The sequence below is a fragment of the Aptenodytes patagonicus genome, chromosome 2 (genome assembly GCF_965638725.1).
Source record: "Aptenodytes patagonicus chromosome 2, bAptPat1.pri.cur, whole genome shotgun sequence".
In the NCBI taxonomy this organism is placed as follows: Eukaryota; Metazoa; Chordata; class Aves; order Sphenisciformes; family Spheniscidae; genus Aptenodytes; species Aptenodytes patagonicus.
The window spans coordinates 48,224,893-48,239,840 of NC_134950.1; the positions used below are offsets into that span (position 1 = coordinate 48,224,893).

The following is a 14,948-nucleotide window of genomic DNA, read 5'->3' on the forward strand; positions in this document are numbered from 1 at the left end:
CAGTCTGACCCATAAGAGCTAGGTTGGCTTGACTTCAGTGCACATTTGCAAATGTTACTTTCATATGAATAAAGGTTGCAGGATCTAATTTATTCCTGGGAGGGGAAAAGGAGCAGAGATTACCAGGAACATGATCCAAATAGGCAATCTTTATAGTTTAGAAATATTCCCTATTTTTATAATGTTCCACAACAGTTTATGATGGGCTTTATTTCTTTTTAAACAAACAAATTACCCTCTAAAATACTGACTTTGCTGCCCATGAATGGAAGTGACAAGGCACTGGAGCTCATGCCAAAGATTTTAGCCCTCTTGGGCCTGAAGGGAAATCTGTCCTGCTTCCCCGTTCACAGGTAGGAACATGAGCCAAAGACTATCCAAAGTCTTTGGAGGAGCTCCCATTAACTTCCTAAGAGAATAAGAGGTGTTTTATGTTTATGTCTTGAAAAATTCTGAAATGTAATATGTATCCATTTGTTGTTTTTAATTATTTTCTGATTTCTAAATTACTGTATCAGCATCTCCTGATTATAAGCAGTTTTTAAAAATGCTACCATGGACAGAGGCACTTGACTGTATGATTATTTTAAATGTACGTACTATTTTGACAGTGGAAAAGAACCACTTTGCATAATAACATTTGTTCAAAACAATCATGAAGGGACATGTTGGTGTTGATTTGAATAAGGTGATACCCTCAAGTATAGCAAAACAGGATAATGATCTCCTCAGGAGCAATAGTGCTACCGTTGTTATATTAAATAGGATGTCAGATAATAATCTCCACAGGCGATGTCTTTTGCTATAGACATATTAAACACAAGTTTTTCACTTTGTTCAGGTTCAGAATGCTACATTTTGAGCATCTAGTTGCAAGAGAAAAAGAGAATAATCTCATATATGGCGCATGACAGTTCAGACTGTGTGTGGAACAGTGCAGCTATTTACAGTGTCGTATTGTAAAGTGAAAAGAAAATGTAAACACTAAGTTAGATTAGTGTAAGACTGCATGGTAAAGATGAAAAAGCATGCCTGAAGCCTTTTTCTGTCAGTTATTTGCCATCTGTAATCCAAACGACAGTTCTTGCGGCATAACAGGCCAGTTCTAGCTCTGAGGCAATGGGAAAGGCTCAGTCTCATGAGTGTTCATATTGTTAATGAATGTGTTTCTTAGTATTAATATTTTTAAGAGATTGCTTACAGTTATTCTGCTTCTACTTATGACAGATAGTTGTCTGTGGACTCTAAGGCAGCTTGCATAGCTTCTTGTTACAAATACTCCTTTGAGGAGTTCCCTTTCTACATTGGAATTGCTTTCCCCATTTGACTCTTCATCTTGTAATTGTGCCATTTTCATTCTGACACAAGCATATCCCTCAACAAGGCACTGTCGAAGTTCTTCTCATGAATTGTAAGATCTCCTCCCATCGTCTCCTGCTTATGGATTGTTGAGAATGTTCTCTTACTAAATTCTATGATCTTGCTCAGAGTCTTTCATTGGGAGGGAAGTTTGTCAAGTCCTGAAATCACTGGCTTTTGGATGGGATCTCTAGGTTGTGCTTCCACCTGCACTATGCTGTAGCACTTTGTGAACTTCTTAAAGTTCTTGATGTTCTTAAAGAAATTCTTTCTTTTTCTCTTCATTAGCCTATAAGCAAAAGAAAAAAATATATTACTGCCTCTTTCTCACAGACTGATGTTAATAAGAATTCCTTTATATACATTGTTTTGTGACCTGTATATGGTATACAAGAGGAATTTTCTCCCTGAAATGGTCAAATGACCTGTTTCACCAATGTTTTAAAAATCTGTCCTTTAGACTTGTCCCAGTCTCTGTACCTATAAAAAAACTGCCAGTTAAAAAAAGATAGTAGACAGCTCCTGAGGATATGTGGTATGTATTTATTTAGTTACAGTCTAGAAAAATTTTAGATGCTAGAAATAATCAAATGAGATCGAATTGGCTTAATAATTACCTTTTCTTACTACTATCTGCTTCCTCCCGTCTTCATGATCTCCTATCATCAGTCTCACTGCATTCAGTTTGCAACTGCATCTTACAGTATCTTTTTCGCAGTTACGGCTTTTTTTCTGTGTGCATCCCAATGCAAGAGCAAGGTCTTAGACTCTCATTCACAAAGAGATTCTTCCTTTTGTTTAAGCAAAAGGAAACCCTCCTTCCTAGGCACTACTGTAATACAAAGCAATAGTATCAAAGATCTTATGTTCTTATGTATTGGAGAGAAAAGGCTAGTCATAAATGCTTATCCAAACTTGTCTTCGGACAATGAAGTGTCAGAGAAGAAGAGTCACACTATGCCTGAAGACAGTTCCTTATTAGATCCCATTGTTGTTCATCCCTGCTCCTTCTGTCCTGTTGACAGCCTCAATAAAAAATAACTAAGCTTTGTATCTTTCACTGCTTCTGTTACTTGGTTGTGCCAATTGGCTGTAAGAGGTGTTTTAACAATTTGCAACTGTGCACATGTTTATTGAGGTGTTTTAAATGTGTCTAGTGGCTTGGAGTGCTTCTGTATTGTGATTGAGCAACTTTGGTGGGGACTGGTTTTCAGAAGGGGGTATATTTTCTGAAATTTGCCTTGTTAAGATTTCTCGGGATAGATATCTAGCCTCTATTTTTAAGTTTTAGCTTTAGAGAGAGGAAGCTTTCATTATTTACTGAATTTAGTGCTGAATAGTCCAGCTGCCCTCGCAGTCACATGGCTTTTCAGTCCTCCAGGCCTTTTATGGTTGGAAAGGTCATAAGCATTTTCAGTAAGATGAGTGTCTGTTGGTCCAGGGATGCGTACCTAATCTTCATTAGTAAGCTGGGAAGCATTAAGAAAATTATCACAAGAACAGTTACATGGAGATCTACAAATAATAACACAGTTGTGCTTTGTACTATACCCCAAACTCTGTTGACTGGTCACTTTCCTTTCTAAGCATCTCACCCTTGTTAGACAGCGGTTAGCTTATGTAAGTCTGATGGGCAACCTGGTTGAAAAAGGGCAAAGCTACTCTCTGACAAACTTTGACTTTTTTGCATTAGGTCTCACATATCCTTAAAAAAATATTCTAGAAACAGTTTCCCTAAGGCTCTTAAATATTTTTCCCCCCCACAGAACAGTTAAGTGAATACTGATGTGATCTTTCAGAACTGCCTTTTAAATCTGTCTCAGATGATACCTTTTGCTTTTCAATAACTTTTGCAAGTATAGGCAATTTTGGAAAAGTGGGTGGCAGAAGAAATTACACTTTTTCCAGTAACCTTGGAAAATGTGAAGAAGTTAGCTTTGAAAAAGGCATGATATTTATATTTGGAAAAAGAATGAAAACTAAAAAAATGAAAAATACCTAGCCATCTGATAGTAATTAGTCTTTTACATTCTGTGAGAGAGGAAAAGATAGGAATGCAATTTTGACATTTGTTTCACTGTTTTATTGACTTTAGGAGAAAAACAATCCCCTCCAAAATGGCAATAAGTTCTGATATATATAAAAAAACCTTTTCTATGAAAACAAAAAAAAAATCTTGGGTAAAAGAATGTTCACCCTGATTACTTGTAAGCTTGAAATCAGAAAAAAAGTAGTGGATATGTCAGTTTTTCTTATGCTGTGATTCCGACTTAGATTGAGACCTCTGCTGCAGTGTTAGCTGGTTTGTGCCAGTAGCTTAGAGATAGGGAGCCAGTTCAGTGTATTTGTTTAGGGGAAACAGGAAATAATGTTAAATCAGGCTCATTTTTTCCTAGTCCTCTGGAGTTTTGCTAGTAAACTTTGCTGTAGGAGTGTCCAATCCAATCCCTACCTAACTCAGAAGGAATTTGATCAGCATGATGATTCCTGGGGTTCTCTGTCACTCTCAAATACCAGATAAATTTGAGATAGAGGTAACCTTACCTAAGTTTGCTAGAGAAATTAGGTGACTTGGGCTCCCTCAGCAATCAGTGAAGCGCTTAGATGAACGAATCCAGAGAGGTTCATCCCCAGCTGTCTCATGAGTCAACTTCTGGAGATACCTGTCTGAATGAAACAAACAAGAAGCCTAGATGACTAGTTTAGACAAAATACTTGAGTTTTAGGTCGATAAAGTCAGATGGATCTTCTTTCTGTTGTTCACGTAAGTAATTTAAAATTTCCACTAGCCCCACTGAAACTGGTCTCGGACTTAGCCCTGTATGTAGGCACAGCAGCGGCGGTGGCAGCAGCAGACCGGTGGTTGATTGGAATGTGTCACTTGCTTAACATTTGGACACGAATATGGATATGTTAAGATACATGTGGATATATTTAGGTGCTGTCATAATCAAGGTGCAACACGCAATGTTTCAATTAAATGTACTTTAAAGCTGAAAACTGTAAAAAGTAACGTGAACATCACTGAACGTTTTAAAAAGTTTAAACGTTTAAAAACGTTTTCTGCCATTTAAGAAAATATTTCTAGTTATTTCTTTGAATTCCTTAGTAGGTGTTACAATTGAGTATTTATCACAGGACTGCAAGACTGAGCAAAATATATCAAAACCCAATCTGAAACGCAGTGCTACAAACACTAAAATGCCGGTCCGGTTGTTCATATTTCACTATTCTGTACTAACAGTTATAAAAGTACATCCAATAGAGTGCAGTACTGTACTTCAGTCTGTAAATTTAAATACTCTGTGAAAAGGTTTCTGAATCCTTTGTAACTATGCAGTGTAGGACAGTTCTGTGTCATACGTTTCACTGCATTACACTGAGTAAAAAAATGTCATTTGAAGATAATGTGTACCCTGCCTTGTAAAGTATTTTGGATGCTTTCTGTGAAAAAATGCTATTTAGGTATTGCATACTGTTATAAATATGTTGGGGATTTTAACACGTGTTAGATCTTAATAAGTTATTATGAAAGAGTTGTGGCGTATTTGTAATATCTCATTTTAGAAATGAACTGGTCTTACAATACCTGAGGAAAAAGCTGACATGCAGGAGAGCACTAGGGAGTATTTTGTTGTTAGGAGCCCAACATGCAAAGAAGTGCTTAGTGGTACCTCTGGAAAAACTCGGTTACTGTCAGTGAGGCATCTTAGGCATTCATCTTCACCTTTGGATGCCCAATCACTTTGGAAAATTTGGAACTTTTTTTTTTCAAGTTTGAGTAATAGTTAAAATATTTTCTCATTCACTCATTTATATTAGGGTCTCTATGAACAAAATGAAGTAACTAGTATGTTTATGTGCTTGCAACTGTCTTATACTGAAAGATCTCCTTTTCAGTGTTAATTGGCCTAAACTAGAAGGTAGTATCTATGCACAAATGTCGGGTTATAAAGTTTGCATTTTAGCAGGTGTGCATGTGTGCCCATTGTCTGACATAATAGATAGCTGTATTTTTTCAGAACTGAGTCAGACTGGTGTAACGTGTAAGAGTATCTAGACCAAGCTTCTGTATGACAACTTTGGCTTTTATTTATAAGTAAATACTGGATCTCACAAAAAAATACCAAGGTAGTAACTTTAGAGAAAACAGATCTCTAACCACAGGAGGACAGCACGTACAGCAGATTGCAAACTTCCCTTTCGTGAACATACTGCTCCTAGTGGTTTAGACTGAAATGTAATCCATCTATTATATTCATAGTTGGTAGATTTATACCAAAAATGTACCTTTGAAATTAGAACCTAGCAGTTTTTTAGATTCTGTATAGAAATACAGGAATTGTGTGAATATGCCAAAAAGGGTATTTTGTTTCCCATGAAGATACTGCAAAGGTACCTCACTTTAAACAGAAGATCAGGTGATACTGTATACAGTTGGTGTACTGCAAATGGGTATTTTATAGCATATTGAAAGTGCTACTCTCTTTTATGTTAAGGAATCAGAGATTATACTAATAGAGCTAATTTCTAGAGAATCTGGGCCAAGGACTTCAACTACTAAAAAATCGGCAACCTTGCAGGACTATTCCATAACTCTAGAAAGGCTTGTTGTAAGATGCTTTGATTGTTGAGAGCCAGATCTAAAGACCACCAAAGCCATGGAAGGATCTTCATTAGCTTTAATGTTCTTTAAAGCAGACCAACAGTTATTTGACTACAAAGAAGTATCGGCTAATTTGATTTTTCATTAAGAAATCTGCAAAAATGTATTTGTCAATAATTTGTACACTCTTCAGAAAGAGATAAGGGGATGAGTGTATAAAGTCTTCATATCAATTTGCACAGAAGTGATTTCTCCTAAACCCATGCAAATGTTCCTGTACAATATGGTGGTTAAGTGTGCTTGTTGCTTTGTCATCATTGTCATCTACGGGCTCTGTGGTGGTCTCAAGAACCAGGTTTAAATTGCCTTGAAATGCAGTTTCAAATATGAGAGGACTGGAGGTCGGTCATCTCTCTTGGGCTACTGAGGGAATTTCAGCCACTTCCTGAATGTCAGTCGCTTCAAAAGATGTTAAAAACAGAGTGCATCCATAGGTACATGAAATCTAGCAGGTTTCCCTTACATCTTTTGTCAAAATGCTCTTCGCCTACATCATTTTAGAGGCTGAACGTCAGTTGTGTGTCAGCTGAAGAGATGTACAAAAACAAAGAATGATGCGTGTTCAAAATGTGTCTGCTGTTTTAGTGCAGTCACAAGCAGTATTGTGTTTCCAAGTAAATATGAAGGAATTCTGTATACTGCTGCTGTGTGATGGACAGAGGCATATAGTCTTCTCAGAAGGTCTGTATTGAGCTGTTTACCAGATTCCCCTAAGTCTTATTCATCTTTTCACCTGAAAGTTACTATAAAATTTTCACATGCCTCTTTTCTATCTGTCATTGTTTCAAAACAACAAAAATGTTATCCTGCCTTCTAATTTTGCCGTGTGAATCGCTTGTTTTGGTAGACTGAAGTTTAGAGGCTTGCTGCTTTTCTGTTGTTTTATACATAGGTAGTTCCAATATAGTTACTTCCTGCTTTACATCACTGTGAAGTGAAAGAAATACCAGACTGGGGCTGTGAATGTTATCAAACAACACTAGGTGCATTCTGCCAGTTAAAGGTGGTCAGGAATTTTTTGATAATGCCTTTTTTTTCCCCCTTTAAGAAATGTTAGTTTGTCAAAGGTTTTCTGTTTTGACATACCCCAGTAAAATGAAACCTGGTTTCCTGCTAGTCCAGTGGGCAGGTTGTGGATCCAGGGATTGTGGGGGGAGCCTGGGAGCCCTTGGAAATAAGGACTCCTTGGCTCCCACATTTCCTGCTGTAGTCCCAGACGTGCAGGAACCAGCACTCAGCTCTCAGCTCTGCAGAAGGGATCCTGGGTACCTAGAAAACGTTGGTTTGGCTGAGATCTGCAGGCTCCCTTGTGCAGAGTTGAATGATGTTGCTTTTGCCATGTTCCCCAAGGCCTTTGTGTCTCACCCTCGGATAGGGAGTTGAGAAATGTTCAGAAGCCCACAAGGACTGGGATGCTTGAGCTTCTTACAGACATGGTTTTATAGCTGGTAGACATGACAGAGGTCATGAATAATCAGAAGTATAGAAGATGAAGAAGTTAAGCTAAGCCAGAAGGGGCCTCTGAGCTTAGAAGATGGGGCTATTAATTCAGTTTATTTAAAAACATCTTTTAAAAAGTGGTTATTTCAAAGCATTTTTTTCCTCTTAGGCAAGGCTTTTCAAAATTGTTCTTTTTGACATTTCACAGATATGGCATTTCATGGAACAGAAAATCTTCTTTTTAACAGCTCTGCTGCTAGTGACAGAGGACTCTCTTCGCCTTCTCAGTCAATGCCAAACTAGTGCTCTGCCTGAGTTAAGCTGGTAGAACCTGAACCTTAATCAGATGATTTTTCTCCTGTGCTCTGTTATAGTATTTTAGTCCCCAGGTGACTCAACCGTGCATTCATTACATTCTCCCTAAGGTTCACTCTAGTTCTTGACATGAACATATCAACGGCCAGCTGCAGTGATGAGTGAGAGAAATTATGGGTTAACACATATTTCAAGAGGAAGATACTCCATTACCTGGAGATTTCCTCATTTTTGCAGGTACTAATTTTGAGTTCAATATTTCAACAGTGACCACATAACCACTGCACTCCTTTTCAGAGAAAAGCACATGACTGCTTGATTTTTACGGTAACTCTTTATTTTTTATTTTACAAAACACGTCAATAAACTTATTCTCTCCCATAAACAAAGAAGCTGGAGGAACTTGGGTGCATTTTACTTTTTGTTCAGAACATTAATTTTTTGGCTTATATGTCACCTTCGAAAAATCCATTGATGTATACGTATGGTTATAGCTCTAATTAAAGACCTGAGCTGGAGGAATTATCCAGGTGTTTACTCGCCATTTTTCAAGAACGTCATTGTGTGACCACTGCTAGAAGACCACACTGAGACTTCCATTCAGCCAATGTAGTCCATGTACCTTGAACATACATAAAACAGTGGCATGTACAGTGATACTTGGCCATGAAATACCTGGGAGGGATCTAGTGTGGCTAAGTGATGCAGTAATGTATTAAGAATAACATCACCATTCTAGGGAGGCAGAATAATAAATATAATGCTTTGTCAGTGAAAACCTTCTGCAAAGACTTACCCTCTCCTCTGGAGCTCTGAGGAATGTGTCTGTACTGTACTGTTGACTTCTGTAATAACACCAGGGTTTAACATCAGTGTCCCTCATCTCTTAGACTGATCTATTTTCAGAAGTGCCTGGGAATGCATCATTATGCAAACTGGAAAGAAGTTCAATAGTTTGTTCTGCCAAATCAATCCAAGTATATTTTATTGTAGTATTGCAGCCTCTGATTGTCTTTCTTACACAGCTGTTACACTGATGCCAGAGAGCTTGCTCTTGGATGAGTGGGGAAAAATAAGCCTATTGCACTAGTGAGGGAGACCCATAAATCCCTGTCTATTTCTAAAAGTAGTTTAGCTTCTGGTCCCAGACAGACTGTGGTCCCATGCATTAGAGAAAGTACGGTGTCAGACAAAAAATTGGCATTCTGCAGAGCACATCCAAAGTCAATAAATGGACTTTAATTTTTAAAGGTAAAAATGTAATATTAGTAATGGTTGGCTCCTCAGTTTCTGGAATGTTATGAAAGCCTTAAAATCAGTTGAGCCAATGTAATGAATCTGTTCTAAGAACTGAATGGGAATACTTCAAAACTTGCTTCCAAAACTTAGTGACATTTCATAGCAGGTTCATATTTATGCTTTTAGGAGTAAGAAGGTATAACTCTTAAAAAAAAACCAAAACAAAACAAAAAACCACCCCAAAACCCCCCCACATACGGCCAGTTCCCTGGTAGGTATAAATTTACATAGTACTTTTGAGTTCAATGAAGCTTTGAAAATTTATGGAAGTTCAGAACCGGTTCAATAATTTGCAGTGGAATGGGCTTCTATGTATATCAGTATCTGTGTCATTATCCCCATTTTCTTGGTAGGTCGGATATATCTTTGTATATTAATGAAGAAGATGAGTTTTATTGTGAGCTCCATCTTTCAGAAAGATTGTTTTGCATGTAATTAGGAAAAAAAGGTGTGTAAATATTCTTCTTAATGAACTGGTAGGGAAGACCATATTGGAGTTCATAACCAACAATGGATTCTAGCGTTCCCTTGGTTTTTTGGGTTTCATTGCACCTTTAACCTAAAACATGTAAATGCTAGGAAATTGTAATGCGAGGTTTTGAATCAGAAAAAAAGAACCATATCTAGTTGAACCACAAAATATCTACATTGTTGGAAGGCTGGCTTTATCAAAAGAAAACCAGATTTTTTTTAAGTCATTTTAATCACATCAGTCATGTTGCAGCAAGGAATGCAAATATTCGTATACTACAGATTGAGACTGCTCTGAAATGTTCTGACAATCTGTTATGTTTTGAGTGATGTTTCAACCCTATCACTTGGGGTTTTTTGTTTTGCTTTTTTATGACTATAAAAAACCACTACTCATCTCTGTCACATGCTGTACAGGATAAAAAGCCTTTCAGTTTTCTTAACAAGAATCAGACGGCCAGGGTGCTGCTGGAACGCAGAGAATATGCCACTGTCTGTTCAAAGTACAGCTTAATGAGCCAGACTAAACACACTGGACAATAGAGCTGTGGGGGGAAAGGGCTTCTCATGGATCTATGGATCAGCTGCAGCTTTAACATCTAACTAGTTTCATTTTTCATCTTTACAAGTTCCATTTCCCTGTTTTGTTGGTATAAACTACATTTCAATGAGCGGACTTTCCTGCCTAGGTGACGGTATTGTGTGCTTTGAAAAAGGATATCGGGGATTATGCTAGAAATAATTTCTGTGTTTCTTTTTTCTCTCATAGTCACGACCTATTCCCTCACACCTTACTTCAGCAGTTGCAGAGAGTATCCTGGCTTCCGCCTGTGAGAGTGAAAGCAGAAATGCTGCAAAAAGGATGCGGTTGGATAGACAGCAGGTACTGTGTTGTTTGGGGGTCTACCACATCCATATTTATAAATGCACTGGACTCATTTACATAGGATGCCATGCAGAAGGGTGGTGCAATCCCTTATACGTTTCTTGCTAGCAAGAATAATTAAAATACAAAAGCTGTAGTTCTTTAAATGAATACACAAGCATGTCTCTGTCTATATTTACATAAGCTGTATGAGGGTGCCTAGTATGTTTATAATGTCCAGCTGGATAAAGCTATATATTTGCTTTTTAACGGTTGTAGATTTTGAGGGCAGATTGTGTAATCTGCTTACTAGAGTTTAAAGGAACAGAACATACAGTATATATAATTTTCATAAATAACAGAAATGATGCATGTATCTATGAGTCAGTGTGTTTATCTGTGCACATATTCTCTTTCAAAATGTGTATGCATTTGTAAATGTAAGGTGAAATAGTGTGTTTCTGAAAATACCTATTTGCCTGAAACAGAAAAGTTATTGTGATATATACCAAAATGCTGTCAATTACCTTATTAGTGAGATTTTAAAGCTCATATCGGTATTTATTTTTTCTTACGTGATTATTCATCTATTCTAGTACATTTAATTATTTTTAGTTTGCTGAGAATTGCATGTTTTCTTTCAATTTTTAAAATCAAACTGGTAGCTTGTTCCAGGCTTTGATTATTTAGTTGCTTCACGGATACAGAACGTCTGACATCCTTATTGCAAAGATCATTATGCTTTATTTCTCTTCATGATTTTCATGAAGTCCAATATCTCACTTGCTCCAAAATATGCCTCAGTCATGGTAGACAAACTTTTTGTGGAAAAGGACATTTTTTAAAAGAACATTTTTCTTTTATACATAGTCCATTGAGTTCTTTCAGGTCCTGCCCTAACTGAATAAAGAGTCCTACTACTATCCTTAGAACATTGATACCTTAGGAGCTGAGAGTGGATATTGCTATTTCTTTTTGCTGTTACATTTTTTGATAGTATTGTCATAATTGCGGTACATTTGCCTTAAGATTTACAGATCACATGGGATGTCAAAGTACGGTAATGTTAAGTATGACTTAGTTTAGAAGTGGTGCTCCTACAGATTGTGCAGGTTTTATATTCTCTCATTTGTTCTCTGATTTTTCAGTAACAACTAAAAAACAAAAAAAGAACAAAGCTCCAAAGTCGATGTGCTTACCCCAGGCAGAACTAGAAGAGACTTGTACAAACATCAGTTGCTTTCATTGCACTGGCTGGAGACTAACTTGTCCTCAGTACTCACAAAAACAGTGGCTCAGTTCCTTGGTCCAGCCAGGGTGAGGCAGAGCTTTCGAGTGATTTAGATGAGTATCCTGTAGTACTCTCCAGGGAGCCAGAGAGCTGTTTGAAGAAAAACAATTTTAGAACTGTAGACAGAAATAAAAAAGCTTATTAATAGGATTTTTCTTTCTTTTATTTGTGGTGTTACTGTCATGGAAGGATTTGGTAGCAGTTGTTGAGGGGAGAGAGAGGTCTTTACTTTTCCTTACAGAATTCAAAATGTGTAGGCAGAATGGCTCCAAACTGATCATCTTAATTACAGTTGTGATGTTAAAGTAGCAAAGTTGCTTACAAAGAACAGGTGTTGGGTTCTGCTTCCTTCAGCTCCCTCCTCTTTTTGGCAGTGAGTTCCAGGAACACTGTGGAGACAGTTGCAAATAGCACCAGCCATTTGATTCAGCAATCAGTAAATTAGCTGCATTGATGTAGCTTTGGTGCTTGCAAAACTATTTGTGAATTCAGGATAGATTTGCTGAATAGTTTTGGCTAGAAAAAATTATAGGAGTGTGTGTTAGGTAGCTTCATAAAACTTAAGAGTGAGAAATTTACTCTGCAGGACAGAATAGTTAAGTCATTAGAGAAGTAGAAAATCTTGGTTCTAGCCCCAGTTCCATTGAAATTTAATTATTTACTCCAAGTATGTGACATTAACAAAGTAGATTAGATTGAGAGCAAAGCATTCCAGAATATTTCTGAGTGGGGTATTTAACACACACTACTGTGCTCAGTTCTTATGCTGAGATGGGAAGTGGACCTCTATCCTCACATCCAGGGAGAGTGCCTTATAGGTAAAAGGGCTCTATCTTTCTCGTCTTCCTATTTTTTCCTTTTACTTACTTTTAAATTTCCTTCACTTTTCTTACATATGCCCAAAATGAAATATTTTCATTGGATTTTTTTCTTAAACAGAGAAAGGTTGACGAAGTTCAGTTCAGCATGTTGTTTCTACTGTTTCATAGCTCAAAAAAAAAAAAAAAAAACACCTTGTTTTCTTGTTAACATGGCTCTACTTTTCCTTTTTAAATGTAAATTTCCAAAATTGGGCATTATACCAATGGGCGGACTCAGGCTTTGAGGGACCCTTCAGTGGAAATTTGGGAGGAGGAAAGGGGAAATAAGATTTGGATAATGAAAATTACCACTTCATAAATTATATCCAGAGATCTTCTAATGGAGGACAAGCGTTAGACAGTCCTGGAAAGTAGGTTGTTAAGAGGATCTGGTAAGAGCACTCATTCAGCACTTCCCCTCAGAGCTGAATGGAAGTGTTGCATTAAAGCTGCTTTATTCCTGCATGCAGCACAGTGAAGGTCTGCCTTTTATTCTCCAGAGGGGTGATCTGCCTCAAAGTGAGGTGTAATTTGCATCCCCACCACTATCTTTTACAGAATATTACCCATAAAATGTGAATGTAGTAAGAACACAATGAGTGTTATGCCCAACCCTGAAGCTAAGACAAAACTTAAGCAGCTTCCTGAATTCATTTTCTTGTCTTGTTTATGCTCTTTCCTCCTCTTCTCCATTTCTCCTCCTCTCCTTGGCACAACACAGTCCCTGAGCAGGAAGTTCTGAGCATGCTGCATGTACATCCCTAATGGAAGTCTGTGCTTTGGTAAAATAATATGAATTTCCAAACTAAATATGTTTTTGCCTACAGTGTTCATTTTAACAGTGGTTTGATGAAAAACCATCTTAATTACTGCTCAGCAAAAAGAAACAGATTAAAAGTCAAAACGGTGGAAACTTCTAAGAGCTCAATTTTTCTTTTGAACAGCTAGAGTATTGACCATACTCATGACTATGAGCTGTTTCTTTCACAAGTATTAAACATGAAGGGTTGGCTTTATATACTTAGAATCCTATGGACAGATTTGTTATCTCTTCAGAAGAAATCTTTCCAATTGTGTGTGTCTGCGCACACACAAATACTGCATCTTACGAATGACTTTCTAGAAGTATTTCTGATAGCTGCAGTGCTTAATATAGCCCTGATCTAGTGATATTAAGTCTGATACAGTTAAGTCTGAAGGAGGAAGAAGCCATCCTTCTACCTATATGCCTTAAATTCCACTCACGTGGTCTTGTATTTCCTAACTCAAGGCTGAAGATTTCTGCCTGCAAAAATCCAATTTTAAAAGTAAGTTAATGAAAACTGGTCTCACTGGCATCAACTACTTATTTTCAAAATTAGGGTTTTTTCACAGCAATAATTTATTTCGTAATGGGAAACTCAATGTGATCTTGTCTGTCAGGAAGCTAGTAACTTCCCATAGTTTTTGAAACTGCAACAATAAAAGCATTGTCAGTTTCTGAGACTTCTGTGTAAGGAATATAAATGTGTTTACTAGGTCATGGTAGCTTGGACTCTAATGCTTTGGCTGTCTGACCATGTTAGATGTTACTCAAGTGCTCTCTTTAGCTTCAGTGCACTCTCATTATCTTGAGATCAAGCTCTGTTGGTTGGCCAGTAGCTTAAGTGCCGAGGAGTTACATATTTGGTACCTATTACCTGACTGAAGAGTTCTGTCACTTCCACTTTTTTATTCTGCCTGATATTAAAAGTAATTTATTCCCTTGCAAAAATTTTGTAGGTTTATATAATGAAATTGTATAGGTTTGCTGATACTCCTGCCAAACAGTGAAATGCTCATGACGCTGGGCTGGATTTGGTTGATCTTTCCACAGTCTGGATCAGACAGTGGGTACAGAGGCAATGCAGAGCTTTTGTGTTGCTCTCCAAATCGAGTCTGGATACTGAGAAAGGGTAACTCCAGTCTTGAATTTTGAGGACTTTTTTCATCACAGTTGATAAAAAAATGTAGAAACAATAATTGGATTGAACTGCTATGACTTGCTTCAGTCAGAGACAGAAGAGGCATTATCTGAATCCTTAAGATTTCCTCTGCTTCTGAGTGATATCTTGGGATGCTTTTCTGCGATAATCCTTCAAGATCTTTATTACATCTCTGGCAATATTCAGTGTGAAGCAGTTGCACTGAAGTGGAGGTTCTGGACTACTATCAACAAAGGAGTCATGAAACAAATTAAGTAGAGCTAAAATACAGCCCTTTTTACATGCATTCATTACATATGGTGAACATTTGTTGTGCCCTTCACTTTACAAACGAAATTGTGTCTTGGTTGGGCAAAAGAAGAATGATTAAATAAGTAGAAAAATCTGGAAAAAGTCATCTGGTCATTATCATCCTGGG

The 14,948-nt window shown here is 37.3% G+C and overlaps 1 protein-coding gene across 3 annotated transcripts in view; it reads left to right on the plus strand.

The window, feature by feature from the left end:
- The window catches only part of NOL4 (nucleolar protein 4), a 206,792-nt gene that overhangs the window by 161,284 nt on the left and 30,560 nt on the right, over positions 1 to 14,948 (plus strand). For all 3 annotated transcript variants that reach the window (XM_076329767.1, XM_076329768.1, XM_076329769.1), the window contains one exon: positions 10,320 to 10,433. In XM_076329767.1, coding sequence (XP_076185882.1) covers positions 10,320 to 10,433 — 114 coding nt within the window. The remainder of the gene's footprint in view (positions 1 to 10,319; positions 10,434 to 14,948) is intronic.